General features: G+C 29.4%; 1 protein-coding gene, 1 non-coding gene and 1 pseudogene across 2 annotated transcripts; 1 reads left to right on the forward strand and 2 right to left on the reverse strand.

Moving 5' to 3' along the window:
* Positions 1-625: 625 nt before the first annotated feature.
* LOC120084511 (putative leucine-rich repeat receptor-like serine/threonine-protein kinase At2g19230) lies at positions 626-18,490 on the forward strand. The gene is made up of 13 exons (XM_039040305.1): positions 626-750; positions 13,901-14,575; positions 14,651-15,144; positions 15,245-15,380; positions 15,654-15,725; positions 15,882-15,953; positions 16,069-16,149; positions 16,266-16,423; positions 16,547-16,767; positions 16,861-16,987; positions 17,425-17,487; positions 17,588-17,777; positions 17,857-18,490. The coding sequence occupies exons 1-13, from the start codon at positions 626-628 to the stop codon at positions 18,251-18,253; spliced, it is 2,811 nt and encodes a 936-aa protein (XP_038896233.1). The 3' UTR covers positions 18,254-18,490.
* Positions 18,491-19,031: 541 nt separating this feature from the next.
* TRNAQ-UUG lies at positions 19,032-19,103 on the reverse strand. The gene has a single exon. It is a non-coding gene; the product is annotated as a tRNA-Gln (tRNA).
* Positions 19,104-23,749: 4,646 nt separating this feature from the next.
* On the reverse strand, positions 23,750-23,868 carry LOC120087360 (annotated as a pseudogene).
* Positions 23,869-24,003: the final 135 nt, after the last annotated feature.

The following is a 24,003-nucleotide window of genomic DNA, read 5'->3' on the forward strand; positions in this document are numbered from 1 at the left end:
AATGAAAATTAGTCTCATTTTGCAAATAGTTCGAAAAAATCGCTCACGGTGTGAAAACGTCACGATCGCTTAGTTGAGAGCCTATACGATAGCGCCTTATCGCCTAAACTATCGCACACCACCGTACTAAACGATTGCACGCGTTCTCTAAACGATCGCTCAGTTTCTCTAAATGATCACTTAGCGCACTGAGTTTTCTAAACGATCGCTTAGTAAAACCTACACGACTGTGTACCTTTCTCTAAACGATAAGCACCCGATTATACGATAGTTACCTACTATCTCCCACTTGCTTTTCGTTCTACACGATCATCCTTTCCTTCTTCCTCTACCAATTCCATCAAAGTCCACTCTTTGGATTCTCACTCCGAGAATACCAAGGGCTCTAAGTGGTGGTGTCGTCCCCAGTTGCTGCTTGTTCGTGTGCTACCGTTCGTGTAGACGATCGTGCTGCTGGTAGTCGACTGATTGCTGGACGATTTGGACTGTAGAGGAGTCACTTCTGTTGGATTGAGTTCGAAGTGAAGATAGTCTTCAACTGGTACGTTTACTCAATCTGTTGTTATTTAATTATTGAAGCATGCCTTTAATTAGTGCTACAATACATATCTGTTTGTTATAATGTATGTGTGGTAATTCTGTTACAATAAAGTCGGAAAGATCCGCATCTTCTCATGGATACTCTTGTTTAAGAGTTCCTTCAGTTGTGACCAGAGAGGAGGAATTTTGTGAAGATCTTCGGGTTCAAGGGTAAGTAAATTCCTAACCCTAATTCTTCCTCTTCATCTATAGCATGCTGTAAATTTTAGTATTATGCATAATTATTGTTCTGTAAATTTTCAATTTTGTGTAAAATTAAGATTGGGATTATCCTGCTTCCGCATTCAAACTTCACCGTGTAATAGATAGAAGAATAAAGGGGAAATCTAAAAATATAGTACCAATTTAAAATATTTGCAATTATGAAAGTGTTGATCCGTCAACTTTTGAATTTTTTCTAATTTTCGATTTTGCCCTCTATTTTCTTCTTGCATGTCTTCTTCTTCCCTTTCTTTTTTATTTTTAATTTTATTTTCTTTCCTTTTCTCCCGATTTTTTTTCTTTCTCCGATTTTTTTATTTTCTTTCTTTCTTCGATTTTTTTAAATTTTTTTCCTTTTTCCAGTTTAATTTTATTTTTTTTATTTTCTTTCCTTTCTCTAGTTTTTGTTTCCATCTCTCCAAACATTTTCCTCTCTCCTTCATCTTCCCATTTCCCACTAAAATCATTAAAAAAGAATTACGAGACTGAGTTTCAAACCCAAGACTTGAAGTGCCTAACTCACAAATGACTTAACATCAACAAACCAATCATCAAGTTTGATTACTATAACAAAAACAGATTTAAAAGAAACTACTTATTTTAGTCCTCAAGTTTGTACCATTTTTAGAATCATTTATTAAAAGTTTGAAATAATAAAGGATAATAGTTATTAAACAAGTTTATTTCTCAAAAAGATGAGAAATGAGAACACTACTAATCATGCCAAGAGTTTTTTTTCCCCTTTTTATAGGACTTTAAGAGTATGAAGTCTATCAGTAGTGTCATTGATTACATGTTATCATGGACAACATGTTATTGGTGATACTATGATATTATGCTATTAATGAAAACTTTTATGCACAATCAAACAATCTTGAGGAGTCATTTCATCTCAAATACTGCATTACATAATACATAAATACTATGAGTAATATCCTTTACATTGATAGTAATAGAAAGTTATCACTGGCAGTAGCTATCAATGATATCCTTTATGACTATCAATGTAGAACGATATCACTCTATACCTATATGCATCAATAATGATATACAAACACACTAATGTATCAACAAATTAACCAAAAGACCCAAAATATTTACAAACAAGTATATAACATGATATCAAATTCAAAGAACAAAAAACATCAAAACATTACCATTGATAGAAATATATCAGCAATAGCCACTATTGGCTATCATTGATAGAAACATATCAGTGATAGCAACTAATATCCCATTTCTAAAATTGAAAGCTATAAGTAATAGCAACATCTAATAACAACTACCAATGATAGCAACTGATAACACATTTCTCGAATTGAAGCTATCACTGATAGCAATTATCAGTTGCTATCACTAATAGCAGACATCAGTGATGTTCATCGATAGTAGCATCATTGATAGCAACTGATAGCAGCATCACTAATAACAACTAATAGCAGCTATTAGTCATAGCAACTCATAGAACATTTCTTAAATTGAAAGTTATCACTGATAGCAGTATCACTGATTGTAGCTATCAATGATAGCAACTAATAGCACACTTCTCAAATTGAAAGTTATCACTGATAGCAGCTATAGTGATAGCTTTCAATTTGATAAGTGTTTCAGTGATATTCACTTATAGCAGCTATCAATGATAGCAACTAATAGCTTCTCAAATCGAAAAGCTACCACTGATAGTAATTATCTATGATAGATACTAATAGCAGCTATCGGTGATAATTACTAATAGTACACTTCTCAAATTAAAAATCACTAATAGTACACTTCTCAAATTAAAAACTATCACTGATAGCAGCTATCAGTGATAGCTTTCAATTTGATTAGTGATAGCTTTCAATTTGTGAAAATCGGGAAGCAACATGTAAAATGGTGGCTAAACATGGGTTTTTTGGTCTTTTACCATTTTTTGTTCTATATATGCAATTATTTTATCTTTATACTACATATTCTAATATTTTGGGCTTAAATTCCATTTATGCAACTAGCCTTTTTAAAATAGATACTCACAATTATAATAGTGCAGAAAAGTTAAATTTGAGGTGGTAAATGGTTAGAGAATATAGCAGGAAAACTAAATCTAAAAGCTTGTATACAAGCCTTTGACATGTTGGTAAAAATTAAAAAGTGCATAAACAAGATCTTCTCATAATCTCATTTACTGTAGCAAGCTAACTCCACAACCCTAAATGAGGCCTAAGCCTAAGTTTACTTTCATTCGTATAATTAAATTAACAAATTTAGTATTAAAATAAAAATTTATTAAGCACAATACAATCAATATTTTTCTAATTTAAAATTAAAAATTGAACACCATAACTGCTTTCTCTGTTCATTACTCTTTAATGACAATTAATATAAGACCCATCCTCGTAGTTGTACTTTAAAAAAACAATTACTATGGGATTGTTTGGGGCTTGAGATAGGATGTCAGAGTTCATATGTCTGTAGAGTCCATATATCTGTAGAGTTTATATGTTTGTATTTGAGATGTTGAGTTATTTAGTCTGAGTTCATATGTCTGTGTTTTGGGTGCAGAATTGAGTTCATATGTCTGGATATCTGATGCAGTTTTTTAAATCTAAATATTATGTTTTTATGATTACTATTTTTGTCTTAAAAATTTTTTTTATTCAATAATTCTACCCACATTTGTTTAAATAAAATATGGATTGTAATTTTTTTCTTTTAATTTTTAGAACTTTTCTTTCTTTCTTTCTTTCTTTCTTTTTTGGTCAATGAACAACAATTAACCCATTACATTTCTTGTAGACATATGGTTAAATAAAATGATAAACTAAAGCGAAATCAAAACTTTCTAGCCAATTTTTCTTCATGAATTTCATTATCATCTTCTTATTTTTCTTCTTATTTCTATTGTTGCTCTATATTTTTACTATGTCATGTATTTTTTTTTCATTAAATTCCCCCATCATCGTAAAAGCCAATGGAATGTCACCACATTTCTTCAACAGTTTCACTTTCATTTCCTCTAAATTTGGAGAATCATCAGAGAACAAATTTCTATTTTTCACTAATTCTTACTAGAAAATGTTCCAGGATTTTTTTTTTCATCTTATGGTTTTTTTTTCCTATTCAACTGCATACATACTTTTCGTCTAAATATTCTTAACACTCATTTGACATGTGAACTCATTACGTATAAAAATTGCACTTAATATAGATAAAATAATATTTTTTATATAATCAACAACCCTACAACATATTTTAACAGTCATCAGTCTTATAATAGTCGGAAGTAGTTGTTGAAGTTGGTTATTGAAAATGATTTTTGTTGGAGTTTGTAGCCGGAGGTGGTTGTTGGAGCCTAAAGTTGGTCGCATGAAGGTGTATTAGAGTTGATTGTCGAAGTTTGTCATCGGAGGTTATTTTCGAATCCCAGAGTTGGGCGGGCGAAAGTGGTCATCGAAGTTAATCATCAAATATGATTTTCGGTAGAGATTGTAGTCGGAGGTGAATGTAGGAACCTAAAGTTAGTCGCATGAAAGAGTATTAGAGTTGGTTATCGGAGTTTTTCATTGAAGGTGGTTGTCGAAGCCTTGAGCTGGTCTTCAGAGTTGCTCGTTCGAACGTGATCATCGAAGGTGATTTTTATTAGAGTTTGTAGTCGGAGGTGGTCGTCGGAGCCTATGAAGGTGGTTGTTGTTGGTCATCGAAGTTTGTTATCGGAGCCAATTGGTCGTCAGAATTGGTAGCGCGAAAGTGGTTGTCGAAGTTGGTTACCAAAGGTGGTTATCAAAGTTGGTCGCGCGAAGTTTGTCGGAGCTCCGAGTTGGTCGTCGAAGCTATCATCGGAGTTGGTTGTTGGAGTCCGAATTTCGTCACTGGAATTGTTATCGAAAGTGGTTGTCAAATCTCGGAGTTGGTCACTGAAGTTGCCATCGGAGGTGGTTGTCAGAGTCCGGAGTTGGTCGTCGGAGTTGTCATCAGAGGTGGTTGTCCAAGTCCGGAGTTAGTTCTCAGAGTGTGACAGTAGCCGATGGGTGAAGCCATTGAAAACATGGAAAGAAATGAGAGTTGGGGTGAGTTGGTAAAATATACCAACTCAACTCCATCAACATTTAAAGTTGGTGGGTCAAATAATAAGTTAATATATTATACCAACTCAACTCATGTTGGTGAGTCAAACACCCCCTATAAATTATATATTGATCATGACACTAAAATCAAGACATAACAATCTAAACATCCAAAAGTTGTTGTGTTTCCTCGTAAAAACCATTTTTTTTTTCAATTTAATGATTGTTATTCTTAGTATCTATTAATTCTAATAATAAATTAGTGACACAAAAAATTGTCATAGTAGTCGAAAAAAATCCAAATTTTTTTCTTTTCCCCGTTTTATTACATTTAATGACTTTATTTGTAGTCATAAATTAATGACATGAAAAATTGTCATTAAAAATCCCAAATTGTTGTAGTGAACAACAACTACATTGTAATTAACATTGCAAGACAAAATATCACGAGTGGTTGCAAAAATAGCAAAAACCATTCTAAAAATTGTAAATTTAGCAGTGACTTTTTTAAATTTACATACATATATATAGCAAAACGATATTAGGTATGACTTAAATTTTTTAATATTCAAATTTAAATATTTTTGGTGTAGCAGCTTTAACATGAGAACCTAATAATAATAATTTTTTTTTAAAAAAAAAAAAAAAAAAAAAAATTCATTGACTTTGATATTCAGAAAAAAAAAAAAAGAAAAAAAAAACCTAGAAAGCAACTTCTCTCCCTTGTATGTGACAATAACACTTATTTTGCAAATTTGATAAATAATCAGAACTTTTATATTAAGGGATTTTGTCATTCACCAAAAGTAAAACAAAAAGAAAACAATATCTTTATTTAAACAATAATATATTTATTCTGAACAATGCATTTAAATATTACATAAAAATTCCTCTTAGACCTTTTGGACATTTTTGTATTGGTAATATACTTTTTGAAAATAGACCTATAGTATTTAACAAAGACTTGGAAATGAAATTCACATATACAACTAACCATTTAAAAAAAAAATACTTTTGGATGTAGAAAAAAAAAACTACAAAAAAAATACTTTGGGCATTTATATCTAGTCATAATTAAGGAGTCACCACATTATGATGACAATTTGAATATAGCTTAACTGATTAAGACATATCGTGTCAACCAAAAGGTACTTAATATTAAAATTCATCTTCTTTCAAATTAATTACTTTGTTTAGCATTTTGATTCCTATAAATTTGATCTTATTTCATTTTAATTAATATACATATGATTAAACGTGAATTTAATTTCTATAGTTTCAATAGTTATCAAAAATAGTCATTTCTTGTTAGTTTGAAATGAAATTTTTATAGTCAAATTTAGTACACTAATAATAATACATCTTAGGAGTATATATTTCTATAATTATATATAGAGAAAGAATGATAAAGTATACTAATTTTTTTTTAATAAATTACTAAGAGATAGAACTATATTTAAGATTTATATATATGAAAAAATATACAGAATAAATTTAGACACTTGAAAGTATGAAAAAAGATTAAAATAGTCTTTTGATTTGACCAAATTTCTCTGAGGTAATAGTGAAAATTTGTCTGTTTCAACCCTATATCTTTCACTATCTATATATATATATTGACACTTGACCTAGGGACAAGTGGGGAGTTGAATCATTATAAACTTAATTGACTAGGATATATAATCTAAAAAAACTAGGATATATATATATATATATTAGAAATTTGGAAGTAAAGTTTATAGAAAGGGTCAAATGTCAATGAAAATTCCAATTGCAACCAATCAAAAATTGGAGCACAGAATTGTTTGGTTATATTTATAAATCAAGAAGATTAAGAATTAGGGAGGGAAATTAAAACCAAAGGCTTAGAAATGGGGATGGGTGTGGAATGGAGCTTGGTCTCTGTGGTGTCTTTCTGTCTTTTGGGTATGGTCTTTCACTCTGGCTTTCTTCATGCTGGCAAAGCTCCAAAAGGTAACAAAACAATAATGCTTTATTCATATCATTATTTTCTGCCGATTAGATTGACTTAAAAGGAAAATTTTGTTTTTTTTTATAAAATTGATTTAAATATACTTTAAAAACTATTTTAAGTATTTACCAAACACTATAGTTTCTTCAAAAAATGACTTATTTTTAAAATTAAACACTTGAAAATGTATTCCAAACATACCTAAATTGTTGTATTTTTAGATTTTGTTTCCTTTTAATTTTTATACTTTCAAATGTCTAATACTAAGATTTTGAGAGTATAAAGACTAAAATGAAATAGAACTCGAACTATAGAGATTAAATTTTGATTTTAACCTACCTTTGTTTTTCTCTCAGCAAGATTCAATCCTCAACAATCACTAAAGTCTCGTTTGGTAAACTAATTTGGTTTTTTTTTTTTTTTTAAATTAAACTTATAGACACTACTTTCATCTCTAAATTTTTTCATTTGTTATCTATTTTTACCAATGGTTTAAAAAATCAAGTCAAAACCTGAAAACTTAAGGTTCCGTTTGGTAACCATTTTGTTTTTTAAAATTAAACCTATATCATCTACATTTCTTACAATGATTTGTATCTTTCTTAAGTATAATGGTTGAATTCTTAACCAAATTCTAAAGATAAAAACAACTTTTTGAAAGCTATTTTTTTTAGTTCTCAAAATTTGGCTTGGCATTTTAAACTATTTTCACTAGATAATAAAAGAAGAAATTTGGAAGTGAAAGTAATGTCTATAGGCTTAATTTTCAAAAATAAAAACAAAAAAAAAATGATTATCAAACGGGACTTTAAAAAGTAGCTTTTTAAAAAAAATTGCTTTTGGAATTTGGCTAAAAATTTAACCATTATAGTTAAGAAAAATACAAATCATTATAAAAATAAGGTGGGAATAGATTTAATTTTTAAGAACTAAAATAAACTACCAAATAATTACACGATGGGACTAAAATAATACAATCATGGTTGGAATTCGATCGAATTGATTTTAATATATTGTGAGAAGAAAATATAATACCTCATAATAGTATTCTTTAAATTGAGATTATTTTTAGTACATAACTTTAAAAGAGAGGAAAGAAAAGAAAGCTAATTTTGGAATTTGTCTGTTTGGTTTTTGAAATTTCAAAATTACATCAATTTAATCAATCTACTTGAGTTTTCTTTTTTAATTCATAAATTTGTCTAAAAAAAAATTGAAAATTTAAAGTTTCATTAGACAGAAACATTAAAATTTTATAAATAAAATTTTTAAAATTCTTGATTTTTGTAGAGATTTATTAAACACAAATTTAAACTATATGACCTAATAAACACAAAGTTGAAAGTTTGATAATCATTTAAACATTTATTTATGGTTTTTGAAAATTAAACTTATAACACTATTTTACTCCTATACTTCAATGATTTGTTATCCACTTTCTCTAAATTTTTCCAAAGGAAAAAAAAAAAGAGAGAAGAGGGAAAAACAAGCAGAATTTTCAAAAATAAAAAATTAAAGCCTATTTGATAAATTATTTAATTTTCTATTTTTGAAAATTATACTTATTTTCTTTACAACTTTTTTTTATCATAGGTTTCATTTTTTTTCTAACCGAATACTCAGAATTATCAGCTTGAAATTTTGCTTAAAAATTTTCTTTTTTTTTTTTTTTAAATTAAGCTTATTTTTGTCTTTGAAATTTTTTAAACACTTCTAAAAAGCATATATATAAAAAAAAAAAAACAAAGAAATCAAGAGGTGAAAGTAGTGTTTATGAGTTTAATTTTAAAAAAACCAAGAATGAAAAACGACCTTAGTTTTTTGTTTTTGTTTTTTTAAAAAAAATTAAACTTATAAAATACTACTTCTACTCATAAAAATTTTATATTTTGTTATCTAGTTTTTAAAAATCAAATCAAATTTTGAAAACTAGGGTCTTACCTATTAACAATTTGGTTTTTGGTTTTTAGTTTTTGAAAATGAAAAGTAGCATTAGAAAAGTTGTTTTAATTTTTAAAATTTGATTAGGAATATGAATTGTTTCTCTAAGAAGAGTGAAAACAATAATAGAAAAATTAGAAACAAACAATCGAAATTTCAAAAATTGGAAATTAAAATTGAAATAGCGGTTAATCAGAACGTAAATGATTATCAAATAGGGCTTATATAAAAAATGAAATCATTATCAAATAAAGTTTTAAAGATTTAATAAACATAGTTAGATGTTTAAGGACTAATTAACTAGATGCAAACTTCAAATTGTGAACTAAACTTATAATTTAACCATGAAAAACTAAATTAATGTTTCTTCCAAATAAAATATTCAAAATCTAAAAGATGGAGATAAAAATATATTAACTAAAATGCCCAAAAATTGATAGTTTAGAAATCAAATTAGGATTTAAATTTGTGAGCTATCAAAGGAAAAAAGATACTTCTATTTGATAATTTTTTGGACCCTATTGAATAATTATTTGGACCTTTTGATTTTCTGTTTTTGGTTTTAAAAATTAAATCTATAGACACTCCTTTTATCTTTAAATTTCTTTATTTGTTATCTACTTTTTACTAATAGTTTAAAAAACTAAGCCAAAATTTGAAAACTTATGTCCGTTTGGTAACCATTTTATTTTTAAAAATTAAGTCTATAGACACTATTTCCACCTCCAAATTTCTTCGAATTATTATATAACCTTTTATCAATGGTTTAAAAAACCAAGCCAAAATTTGAAAACTAAAAAAATAGGCCCTGTTTAGTAACAATTTTGTTTTTCGTTTTTATTTTTAAAAATTAAGCTTATGAACACTACTTCCACCTACAATATTTTTCTTTTATTATTTATAGGTTTGGCAATAGGGTCAGGACAAGACGGAGAGGGGTTCCCCATCCCGTACCCGATGGGGGGATTTACCCCCATTTGAAAGCGAGGACAAGGGCGGGGATTCCCCGTTTCCCCTTTTGTTTCTCCATGAGGACCTTTTTATATTAAAAAAAACCTTAAAATTTTCTTTGATTTGGGCTTGAACACTTTTTAAATTGGGTTTAAATGTAAAAAGTTAAGATATCTTATAATATATATAATATATATATATATATATATAATGTTTAAAATTCTAATCTGGGGTGAGGATACCCTCCCCATCACCGCCTCGTCCCCGATTTAGGGACCCTAAAGAGATTCCCGGTCAAACTGGGGATTCCCCGTTCTGATCGGGGTGGTGTCCAATGGGGACCCGACCCCGCGAAAAATTTTGCTAACCCTAATTATCTACTTTTCACCAATGGTTTAAAAAACCAAGCTAAATTTTGAGAACTAAAAAAAGTAGCTTTCAAAAAGTTGTTTTTGCTCTTGGAATTTGGCTAAAAATTCAGACATTGTACTTAATAAAATATGCAAAATCATTGTCATAAATGTGAATGAAATAGGCTTAATTTAAAAACTAAAAAAATTAAAATATCAAATGGGGTCGTAGCTTTAGATTTTTTTTTCTAAAAAAAATCGGCTAAGAATTCAACAATTTGACTTAGAAAAGATACAAATCATGGTAAGAAATTGAGAGAAAATAGGCTTAATTTTTAAAAGTAACAAATAAAAAATGAAATGGTTATCAAACAATGCCTAAAAAAAAGTAGTTTTTAAAAAGTCGTTTTTATTTTTTGAAATTTGGTTAAGAATTTAACCATTGTACTTAAGAAGAGGCAAATCAATGTAAGAAATGGTGAGGAAATATGCTTAATTTTCAAAAACTAAAAATCAAAATCGAAATGATTACCAAACGGGACGTTGGTTTATCGATTTTAGCCTTCTAAAATAAAGTCTATAAACACCTTTTTTACCTTGAAATTTCTTGTTTAGTTATCTATTTTTAAAAACCAAACCAAGTTTTGAAAAAAAAAAATTTAAGCTCTGTTTGGTAACTATTTCATCTTTTGTTTTTGAAAATTAAGTATATTTTATCTCAATTTCTTTATAATGAGTTGCATATTTCTTAAGTACAAAAGTTAAATTCTTAAAAAACAAAACTACTTTTAAAAAAACTACTTTTTTAGTTTTCAAAATTTGACTTGGTTTTATAAAAATATTGGTAAAAAGGAAGAAATTAGAGGTGGAAAAAAAATGTTTAGAGACTTAATTTTAAAAAATTTAAAACAAAAAACTAAATGGTTATCAAATGAAACCATAATAATGTTTTAAAAAAATAATTTTACTATAATGTATATTAATGAAAAAATATAATAAAAATAGTTTGATTAAGTTTGTACTAAAAGAAAATTAAAGAACTCGTCAAAAATTTATTTTACTTTTTTAAGAAACAAAGGCAAAAATACAAGGAAAATTATTTTAAATGACAAAATTGCTAAAAATATTTACAACTAATAGCAAAATATCACAGTCTATTTGTGATAAATCGTGATAGACTACTATCTGTGTCTATCTGTGTCATGATAGATATAGCCAATAGTATATCGCTGTCTATCACAGATACACTGTGATATTTTACTATTAACTGTAAATATTTTGATTCATTTTTCTATATTTGAAAACAACCCAACACACAACACATAAGTTTTTTTTTATTTTTAGTTTTTTAAAAAATATAAAATAAAAAGTAATTACTAAACATATTTTTGGTTTTCTGTTTTTTTAGTAGAAAACCAAAAATAGTTACCAAATCTATAAGATTTTTGTTTCTTAAAAGCTAAAGAAAAGACATAAAAAATAAAAAATAAAAACTATAAAAAACTAAGACTTTGTTCAGTAAGAAATATGAAAGCACAAATTTAATAACGAGGGATTCCATGAAAATAGAGTTGCATTTCATGTTATCAAATATGTAGGTAATATTTTAAGAAATTAAATTTTAATTTAAAGCAATTATTTTAAATATGTTTGATATGTATTTATAAATCATAAAATTGGTTGTTAGATATCTACTAAATATTAGATTAACTATAAACCAATATTAATTAATTTACGAACATGTTTTATGTTAATTTTTTTGAATGATTATTACATTGTAATATTGTATAATTTAATACATTACATAATGCACATTAATTTGGGGACTTCAAAAATAGAAAAATAAGGGAACTATTTATACAAAGTAGCAAAGTTTTAATTTTATTTGGTAGAGATTAATCAAGGATGATAGAAGTCTATCAGTATCTATCAGTGATAGAAACTGATAGAATTCTACCATTAACAGACGTTGATAGAAGTTTATCATTGTTTGTCAGTATTTTTTTTTTTTTTTTACTATTTTTGTAATAGTTTGACATTTTTTCTATATGTGAAAATTTTTCTATTAATTTTTTTTGAAAAGATGATAATTAATTTAAGTAATCATACAATCCAAAAACAAATTTCATAATCAAAGTTCCAATAATTTGCCAAACATACGAAAATATAAAACAGAATCCATGTCCTAAAAATCTAATAGCTAATCAAAAAGATCTAAATTGACCGTTTATTGTTAGGGGACACTTGCAAGAATGAAAAAATTATTAAATTTACAAATTTAGCAACGATTTTTCACAATTTGCAAATATAGTAAAAAAAAACATAAAAAAGCATATTTTCATTCTTATGATTCCAAATTTATCCTTATTGGTGTATCAACATGTATATCAATAGTATATCTAATATATTTTATATCAAATATATCAATCATGTAATATACTTTATATTTGATATATCAATTTACTAATATACCAAATATGAAATATGTAAGTTACACGATTGTATACCAAATGAATCATTTATAAACCATATTAATGAATCATTTATAAACCATATTTATTAGTCAAGAAGTGCTTGTTCACTTAGTATTATTCTTGGACTTAATTTCTATCCTTATTCATCTGTTATAAAATATTTTTTATAGTACATTATAATCAGCTTATAGTGGTTCATTCCATTATGTTAGTAACCATTTTAAATAAATGTTGATAAACTATTCGTACACCCATGTTATACATGGAATTGAATTTTGAACATGTGTGTTTATATATAATTGGTATACTTGAACAAATGTATTTTTAATAAATATTGATATACTAATGATACATCAACGTTTTATACTTGAAATGAATTTTGAGTTAATGTTCATATAATACTAATACACCAATGTTATAATTAAAATTTTATTTAGAAGATATATTGACATACTACTAATACACTAATAATATTTTTTACATAATTTTTTTATGAGCATTGATACAATATCGATAAACTAATTTTTAAAATGAATTTTTGATGAGTGTCTAACTATAATTACTAATGCAATAATAATATATATACTTGAAATTGAATTCTGAATGAGCAGTCATATACTACTAACACATTGGTACAGTACTTAAAATGGATTTAAATCATGAGCGACATGTTATCGATATACTAAAAATGTATATAAAATGAATTTTTAATGATTACTGATATATTATTGATAAATCTATGTTATAATTTAAATAAAATTTGATGAGCGTTGATAAATTATGATAGACCAAATGCTTAATATTGCATTTTCAGCTCATTATGATATATCACTGATGCACTAATGATCTACTTGCAATTCTTTTTGAATTAGTAATAATATACAATTGAAATGCCAATGTTAAACTTACCATGATATACTTCATATTTGATATACCAAAATTAAATATAACTTATACCATTATAATCATATAAAAGAATTGAAAATAAAACAAATTAACTAATATAATTTATATTTGGTATATTACTGACAAAATTAATGCATTTAACATATGCTATGAACATCAAAATTGAACTAATCAAATGAAAATAACTCTATATCAACGCAAAATAATAATAATAATAATAATATTTACCATAATCAAACAAACGATGTTGATCATAGCACAATTAAAATCATGATCTACCGGTTGAATAAATGCTATTCTTTAAATAAAGTATATTAATTGATCAATATACCAAATATAATTTATATCGGTTAACTGATATACCAAAATATAAAGTATATTGATATACAAATGAAATCATAAAAATAAAAAAAAAACCAACAATGAGGTCTTTTTTTTTTTTTGCTATATTTACCATTTTAGAAAATTATTGTTATATTTGCCAACACGGTTATATTCTTTTTCCACCAATTACAATTTGCCTTATTATTATTATTATTTTTTGATATCGACGGTAATTTATTTCAATTACATTATTTTTGAACTTTCCCGCTCTGATTCTTCATTGGTTGAAGACTTCATTAGCATCGACTGCGGCGGACTACTCGACTCCGTCGACCTGAACAGTGAATTCCCATACCAATCAGACAAGAACCTGATCGATTCAGGAGTGATCGGTCAGATTTCCCCTGAATTTTCCGAAAAATTTTGGCTGCAATACAGAACCCTAAGAAGCTTCCCGGAGGGAGTAAAGAACTGCTACACTCTCCGCCCAGAATCCGGCAAGAACAACAATTACCTCATCAGAGCCGTCTTTGTCTATGGCAATTACGACGGCAAGAACTCCACCCCTGTATTTCGCGTCTATCTTGGCGTTAATCTATGGGATACCATCACCAGAAGAAACATCAGAATCGAATCCGTTTACATGGCTCCCACTGATTATATTGACGTATGCCTTATCAATATTGGAAGTGGAGTTCCTTATATTTCTGTTTTGGAATTACGGCCCTTAGGCAACTCTGTTTATCGCACTGATCCCCGGCAATTCATGGCTCTCTGGGATCGATCCGATGTCGGCGGCGAATATACACTCAGGTAATCAACTAGGGTTTTCCTTGTGTGGTCGTGATGTATGATTAACTTTCCCTAATTAAATCATTTCGCCAACAGATATCCGCAGGATATTGAAGATCGAATTTGGGTTACGTATGATGATTACCTGGGTTCGATCAAGAAGATACAGACCAGCGGGAGCATCAAACTGACCAGTAACGATCCGTACAAATTACCGGAATCAATGTTGAAAACTGCCTATGCAACCCTAAATTCCAGCATCCCTTTCGTATATAAATGGAGCCCTGTAGAGGCCAGCTCTCGATTCTATTTCTGCTTTCATTTCGCTGAGGTTGAGAAGTTGGATACTTCTGTAAGAGAAATGAGTATTGTGTTGAATGGCATCCACACCATTTCACAATCCCTAAAGCTTGAGTATCTCAAACCACAAACCATATGCTCAGCTTCAGATGGTCTCCCTGTAAATCTCAATGAAGATAATTATTTACAAATTTCTGCAGCCTCCGGTTCGGATCTTCCTCCCATTATCAATGGGTTTGAGTTTTTTTATATCATAAACATCTCTCATTCACCTACACTCTTACAGGACGGTATATCTTTCCCTTTCATCCTCCAATTTTTGTTCATTACATTTAGATTAATGTGTTTACATGTAATTATTTGTCATTGTTTTTCCCTATATATGTATAGTTAATGCTGTAATGGATATAAAGAAGACATTCAAGCTATTGAATACTTACTGGCAAGGAGATCCATGTTTGCCTGAATTTTCTGTATGGAATGGTCTAAACTGCAGTACTAGCAATCCCCCAAGGATAATTTCACTGTGAGTGCGTCGCAAACTTATGTTGTCTTAATGATATGTTTGGGAGTGATTTTGAAATTGTTCAAATAGCTGTTGTCATGTTCTAAATCATTCCAAAATACACCTTTAATCACTCAAAGTTGATTAAACATTTAATTTTACACATTTCTATGCAGTTTTCATATGATTTCAGAGTAATTTTGAAAGTGACAAAAGTGATTTAACTATTTTGGAATTATCCTAAACATATCGTAAGTTACCTCAGGTTTATCTAACAAAATTTTGTGAATGCAGGAACTTAAGCAGGAGTAAGTTAACAGGAGAGATCCCATTTTCCATCTCCAATCTCACTCAATTGGAGACTCTGTACGTACCTCACTATTTAAGATTAGAGTGGAACTATATTTTGTATTAACTCTCTTAATCTTTCCTCCCTTCAATTCAACTCGATTGGCAAAAAGAAAACCCAATACTGATAACTGTTTCTTTGTTCTAATCTTCAACCTGCTTTATATCTTACAGGGATTTATCCTACAACGACTTGAGTGGACTACTTCCTGAATTTTTAGCGCAACTACCTCGTTTGAAAATCCTGTAAAATAATTCTACTGACTTTCAATTCTAAATTTAAACTACAACCTTTTCCAGGATTGGTAGGATTGACTGGATTAATGATTTCATGTTGACCATCTTTTTGTTTTTCTGGCAGCAATTTAACTGGTAATAATCTTGGTGGCACAGTTCCGGAAGCACTTCTAGTGAAATCTAGAGATGGAGTTTTGGATTTGAGGTCTGAATAATTATATTCCCCAAAACTCAACACAAAATTCGTATATTCTTCTTGTCACTCTCCTTGTATTTTGTGTGGATTCTCACTTTTTCTCTTCTTCCTCTTGTTGGATGCAGAATAGATGATAATCCAGAACTCTGTTCGTCACCTCCTTGCAAGAAAAAGAAAAAGAAAAAGAAAGTTGTTGTTCTTCCTGTTATCATTGCTGTCATAGGAACTATCCTAATTATAGCCTGCTTGGTCTTACTTTTAATCTATAAGAAAAGCAAGAAAAGTAAGTCATGTCACTTCTTGATTCCGCTTTTATGTTTCTGATGATAAGTATTGGGCCTTAAAGAGAATTTTAGAGAGAGGAAATATCTGCTTGTAAGTTTGTCTTGTGGATTATTTATTGTAGAGAATTCGGTGAAGTCGACGGAAGAGAAAATTTCACTGAAGCAAAAGCATCGAGAGTACAGCTACTCCGAAGTTGTGAGTATTACAAATAATTTCAGAGACATCATTGGAGAAGGAGGATTTGGAAAAGTATATAAAGGTGCTTTGAAAGATAAAACTCTGGTTGCTGTAAAGCTGCTCTCATCAACATCAAAGCAGGGCTATAGGGAATTTCAAACTGAGGTTATAAATAATATATGTTCCATACAATGACAAAACCGTTTTTTTCCCCGCTTTTCCAATTCTAATTGGATTCACATGATAATGCTGCTTCAGGCACAACTCTTAATGATTGTTCATCACCGAAACTTGGTTTCTCTTGTTGGATATTGTGACGAGGGTAACACCAAGGCACTCATTTATGAATACATGGTCAATGGAAATTTGCGGCAACGTTTATCTGGTAATCATGTTTTATGATGAAATTTCACTTTCTTATGTCGCTCAGAAACAACTCAAATAGAGGCAGGTATCAAAATATGAAAGATAAAGTAGTAAGATTAAGATATAACCAGGTACTTGGAACCTTCTATCTTGAGTAATCTCACTTAAGTCTAAATCCACTAAACAATTGTCTACCTTCATCCCTTCCCATTCCCTCGATTTATAAATAGCTCTGTTTTTTGGGTTTTTTTGGGTTAATTCCTAATATAACCGTGATATCCAAATTATATTCTAACTTCTATCCTAATAGAATTTCTATCCAAATCCTAGAACCCTAAATTTGTTTAGTAAATGAAATCTCGTGACAAATATTCCCAAAGACATGCGAATGATAAATCAAGAATTTTGCAGAGAGGTTAACTAAAATTAGAATTAATAGATTTGTTTTGGCTACAGAGAAAAACACAAACGTTCTGAGTTGGAATGAAAGACTTCAAATTGCAGTGGATGCAGCACATGGTTACCATATCATCAACCTTCTACTTTCTCACCTTTCTTCTTCTTTATTATAATTCTTTTTTAATTATTTTCTTTCTTTCCTCTTCCATGGATGTTTCAGGGCTTGAGTATCTACATAATGGTTGCAAGCCAACAATAGTTCACAGAGATTTAAAACCTGCCAACATACTATTAGACGGTATGATGCAAGCCAAAATAGCTGATTTTGGATTGTCTAGAACTTTTCAAGTTGAAAATCAATCTGAAATGTTAACACAATTAGCTGGAACACCAGGCTACTTTGATCCTGAGTAAGTATTTCAATTGAGTTTCATCTTCTTACACGTCTTAAAATTGATGTAATTTGGCGTTATTTGTCTCTCTTTCCAGAAACCAAACACTTGGAAATTTGAATAAGAAAAGTGATATTTATAGCTTTGGCATAATCTTATTTGAGTTGATCACTGGGTCCCCTGCGATAACAAGAAGCTATAATGGAAATAATATTCACCTTCTAGATTGGGTTGCTCCAATAATCAAGAAAGGGAAGATTGAAGATGTGGTTGATGTGAGAATTAAAGGAGAAGTTAACCATGACTCAGCTCGTAAAATGGGTGAGATAGCAATGTCATGCACCCAACCAAATGGTGACCAAAGGCCTGACATTAGTGTTGTTTTGGAGGAGCTTAAGGAGTGTTTGGCAGTGGATCTAAGAACACTTTCAGAAAGCTATGAATTTTCTTCAACAATTTTAGCTGAGATAAATGCTGGTCCTAATCTTAGGTGATTGAATTTCATTCTTACGCTTCAAAACACGCACACACACATATAGTCGTTGTCCTGACTTTTCTGCCTACCCCTTTTTACATTTGGTTTCCTTTTCTTTTTTTAACCACGCGTGTGAAGTTGGAAGATTCAAACTTGTAATCTTTTGCCTGAGAGTATATATTTGAAACAGTTGAACTTGAACTATACTCATGTTCAAAATATTGTGTTTAAACCACTATAAAACATTGTTTCATCATCTTTTTTTTTTCTTCTCTTCCTCTGAACTTTAAACTTGATATAATATTTCTTTCATGTCTTGGTTCTTGTGTTTGAAAAACAAAAACTTATGGTCCCGTTTGGTAATTTCGTTTTTGGTTTTTGTTTTATGAAAATTTAGCATTTTTTTCTTTCTAATTTCTTACCGTGATTTGAATTTTTTTTAATTAAAAGAGTTGAATTCTTAGTCAAATTTCAAAAACAAAAATGAGTTTTTATAAGTTATTTTTCTAGTTTTCAAAATTTGGCTTGGTTTTTAAAAATATTCGTAAAATGTAGATTACAAATAAAAAATTTAGAGATAAAAGAATGTTTATAGATTTAATTTTAAAAAAAATATAAACTAAATAGTTATCGAACGAGAACTAAAAGAAAAAAAATTGGGAAAACATATTAAACAAGTGTATATTAAACGACCATGAATGCCCATATCAAATAAATTTAAGTTTATATCGTTTGATATAGTTTCAATGTATGTTGAATAACCATAATGTGTAAAGAAAAAAAAGAGGAAAAAGAGAAGGTCCTACCGGGAGTCGAACCCAGGTCGCTGGATTCAAAGTCCAGAGTGCTAACCACTACACCATAGAACCAGTTGATTGATTAAAGAAGTATAAAACAAATTAAATTGAGGACAAATGTTTTTGGAGAATAAAAATACAACTCAAATTCCACCGGTTAATCCGAGCATAGATAAATGTATAATAGCACACACCAATTATCATAGTATGCATTAGCAACACATCAGTTATCATTTCAAATATTGGTGATTTGATTTCGATCCTACACTTATTGAATCCAAAATAATAATAATGATAAAATACATTTCAGTATTCAAAATTACTTTGAAATTATTAATAAGTGGAAAATTAAATTACACGTATCTATTCTTTCAAAACAATACTACTAATAATAAAATCATGGTCTTCTCTTCATCCAAAATCTCTATTTCTCCCATCTCCTAATTTTTTTCTTTCTTTTTCATCTCTTTTTATTTTCTTCCTTTTGTAAATCTTTTCCATCTATTACTTTTCCTTTTCTAAGTTACTTCTTTTTCCAACAACTCCAACTTCATTTTACTCTTTTCCCTATTACTTTTTTTTTTCTTTTAAATGAACTCAATTTTTATTTCCATTTTATTTTTCAAACTCTCTTCAGAAAAGAAAAAAAACAAACTCCAAAAGTAAATTACCTATTTAGAGAATACTTTTAAAAGCTAGAAAACTAAAATCATTTCTACTAAATATTAAATTTAAACATTTGAAAGTATATGAAGAACTAAAATGAAATGAGACTAATGTAGAAGGACCATAATAATAGCCAAAATGAGTTTAGCTTAATTGACATGGTATTCCTCTCTAGAAATAGGAGGTTTGATCCCTCATCTTGTAGTTTTTTATACCATAATTATATTTTAATAACATAAAACTAGTACACATAAAAGTCACGATATATATATAGACAGGACAATCTTTGAGAGCATATTGAGCTGCACCTATCTTTTTGGAACTCACTCATACTCACAAATAAAATAAAAAAAAAAAGTTTACAACACAAGATGTACCAAATATATTTTTCACATATACATAAATTTAAAGGTATGAACTTAAAACACAAGTACCTAAGACAAGGAGCAGCATGATTTGAATCACCTAAAGTTATTGAATAGATAATAGAGATTGCATGGAGATATATATAGACAAGACAATACTTGAAGAAGGGATCAATAAACACACCTATTACTTTAACTAGGTTGACACACCTTTAACGTCCTCCTAATATCCCAAAATCAAAAGCATTTTATTGATCAAAGAAAGGTACAAAATTGGAGGGTAGTTCGATATGTAATTCATAAATAAAAAAAGACAGGCTAAAGGAAGGCCTTCCAAATTAAAGCAATAGTAGAAACATCATATGATTTAAATACAGGATCTATGACTCTATTTTTCAATTATTGTTTTTAAAAATTTAGATGTTAATTTTAAGTACTTACTTAGGATCAAGATAACTTGATGTTCCAGTTAATTGTGTTGTAATGTGAGAATAAGTTTTAGTTGAAAAATGGCTAGATAATAAAAAATTAACTATTTTGGCTTGCATCAGATCATCTAATCGTATATTGGCAGGTTTTAATAAACCAAAAAGGAGAAAATGAAGGAAAATCAATCTTCATTTCTTTGATCAAATGTGGAGTACAACAAACTTTTAAATATACATGTGATAGACTAAAAATAATCACTTGTAACAACTAAAATGACTAAGTTTATTCACCGCAAAGATAATATCAGGACGTGATATAGTCAAGTAAAGCAGTCGCTTAATTAATCGTCTATAGACAGAGGAGTCAGTTAGCAAAGCATCATCATAAAAATGTAGTTTCACATGAGGATCCATAGGTAAAATAGTGGGTTTACCCCAAGAAATCAACATCTTCTAGAAGTTGTAGAACATAATGATGTTGAGAAAGAAAAAGGCCTTTGACATATCGTGCTAGCTCAAGACCAAGAAAGTACTTAAGGTCTTCCAAGTTCTTGAGCCTAAAATGGTCATTCAAAAGACGCTTTAAGTCTTGAATACTAGAAACATTTGAGCCCTTGATGATGATATCATCAACATACACCAATAAAGCGACAAAGGAAGAACTAGTACCTCGTACAAAGAGGGAATAATCAGCTTTGGATTGTCGAAAATCAAAAGATAGCAAGACGTGAACAAACTTAACAAACCACTACCGAGAAGCCTGTTTCATATCATAAATTGATTTGTGTAAACGACAAACAAACCACTCCCTATTAAATGAAGCATCAATATGTGGATGATAACCTAACGACATATCCATGTAAACCTCCTCAAATAAATCACCATGAAGAAAAGCATTATTTACATCTAATTGAATTAAGGACCAATGCTTAGAAACAGATACAACAAGAAGAATTTTCACAATTACTCCACAGGAGAAAAAGTTTCAAGAAAATCTAACCCTTCCTAGTGAGTGTATCCTTTGGCAATAAAATGGGCCTTGTACCTCTTAATAGATCCATCAGACTTGTGCTTGATCTTATAAACCCACTTGCATATGATAGAGTGTTTGCCAGTGGGAAGAGGAACAATGGACTAAGTCTTATTAGATTCTATGACTTGTAACTCTTCTGTCATGGCCTTATACCAATGCTTATGAATAGTTGCCTGGTGATAATATTGGGGCCCAAAATTGGCAGAAACGTTAAGCAAGAAATTTCGATGAGTAGCATTCAAACTGGAATAAGAAAGATATTCCTGCAGAGGATACTTAGTTGAAGATGGAGACTTAGAAGAACCCAATAACAGATTACAGTGGTAATCAACCAAATAAGAAGGAGTCTGACTAACCGTCTGGAATGTCGCAACCCAATATTAGATGAAACATTCTCGATACTAAAAGTAGAAGGAGGAATCACCTCAATAATAGGTAACTGTAATAATACAACTGAAGAAGGAACCATTTCAATAGCTTGATCAATAGCAGAAACAATATCAACGTCAGAAGCATATTGTGGAGAAACCCCCTGCAAAACTATCATGTACGCTAGAACTAGAAGAAGTTGGCAGTGAAATGGTGTCAAACGCCTTTGGCAAAACTAAATTAGGAAAAAGGTCAGTCATTTCGACATCGTGAGTTATAGAATGAAAATGAAAGCATGTCTCATGAAAAACAACGTCATGGGAGACAAAGAACTTCCTCTTCTCAACATCAAACAACCTATAAACCCTTTATGTTAGGCGGATAGCTAACAAATACAGTAGCAGTGGCCCTTGGATGAAATTTTGATCGATCACCCATTAATGTGGAAATGAAACATAAACATCCAAAAGTGTGTAATGAGTGATAATTAGCCATCTTATCATGCAATAATTTATATGAAGTTTGCCACTGAAGACCATGAGAAGGAGTTCTATTAATCCAGAAAACTACTGTAAGGACACACTTTCCTCAAAATGAAATGGGAGAAGGTGACTGAAAATATAAGGCCCTTGCTACATTTAAGATATGTTGATATTTACGCTCCACCACAAAAATTTGTTCAAGACGGTATACATGAAAACTAATGGACAACATCTTTCTTATGAAAAAGATCATAAAAAACTGACTTAGGGGCATTATCTAAGCAAAACTTTTTAATGAGCAATCCATGCTGGGTTTTGACATGAGCAAAAATTAAGAGATAATTAGAAGAACATCAGATTTCTTATGTAAAAGGAAGAGTCAAGTATATCTAGTGCAATCATCTACAATAGTAAGAAAATAACAATGTCCATTATGGGAGAGTGTCATATAAGGACCCCAAATATCAACATGAATGAGATCAAAAGGTCGAGCAGACAAGTTATTATTGAAACTAAAAGGGAAATCATTTTTTCTTTACTAAAGGACAAACAAGACAAGGATCAAAATATAAATCCTTACAACCGACTGCATAAAAATGCAAAGTCTTACTTAAATAATTTACTGGCGTAATATAAGGATGACCTAGGTGACTGTGCCACAAGCTAAAAGGGACTGAATGCAAAGAAACACACGCAATGGCAGGTGAATCATTATTGACAGTAAAGGCATCGGGAATGTAAAAACCACGATAAATTCTAACCTTGCCAATCGTCTTCAAAGTGGACTTGTCCTGGATGAGACAAGAATCATTAAAAACTAGTTTTAAGAGTTGTTGAAAAATAAATTATTCAAAAAATATTGAAACTAAATAAAACTAAAATCAATATATGTATAAATAATTGTGTTATAAGTAACAAAAAAAATCTTTTAATGTTAGTAATAAATTTGAGTTGGTTTGGGTTATATTATGAACCCAACCCAACCCAAATGAGTTGATAACAACCCAAACTGCATGAGTTGAATTGGGTTGATCGATTTTTTCGGGTCATTGAATTTTTTGAACACCCCTAATTCTTTAAATTAACCCCTGTTTTTTTGTTTAATTAACCAAGTATTTAATTTTAAATGGAATCACCCATCTTCTATGCTTTCAATTAAATGTTGCCACGTGGCAATATGATTGTTTCAAAAAATATTTTTAATTTTTTTTTCTTGTGATAAAGAGGAGGGTGTATAGACTGCACCTAATCATTGCTCTTTTAAAAATGAGTTATTTTTTTTAAAAAATAAAGTATTTAACAACCACTCAAAATAGTTTTTGAAAAAATAAATTTATGAAATAAGTTGGTTTAAGATAAAAACTTAAATATTAAAGGAGTACAACATGAGGATTTTCCAAGTGGTCACCCAACTAAGTACTACTATCGCCCAAGCATGCTTAAGTGCAGAGTTCTGATGGGATCCGGTGAAATAACGTTGGCATGATCGCACCCATATAAATACTTGAAATCAACATTTAGAAAAATAGTTTTTAAAATTTTTTAGTGTTCAATGACTATTTCTCCTTAATTTGTATAATTCTTAATATTATCAAAATGCCCTCAAAGTCATTTACCTTACGTTACTAT

This window comes from Benincasa hispida, chromosome 9 (assembly GCF_009727055.1).
Source record: "Benincasa hispida cultivar B227 chromosome 9, ASM972705v1, whole genome shotgun sequence".
Classification (NCBI taxonomy): Eukaryota; Viridiplantae; Streptophyta; class Magnoliopsida; order Cucurbitales; family Cucurbitaceae; genus Benincasa; species Benincasa hispida.

Coding starts and splice junctions, on each gene's coding strand:
- LOC120084511 (XM_039040305.1), top strand. CDS start 626: ATGTGTGGTAATTCTGTTACAATAAAGTCGGAAAGATCCGCATCTTCT. Junction 751..13,900: donor GAAGATCTTCGGGTTCAAGG/GTAAGTAAATTC, acceptor TTACCATTTTAG/AAAATTATTGTTATATTTGC. Junction 15,381..15,653: donor CCCCCAAGGATAATTTCACT/GTGAGTGCGTCG, acceptor TTGTGAATGCAG/GAACTTAAGCAGGAGTAAGT.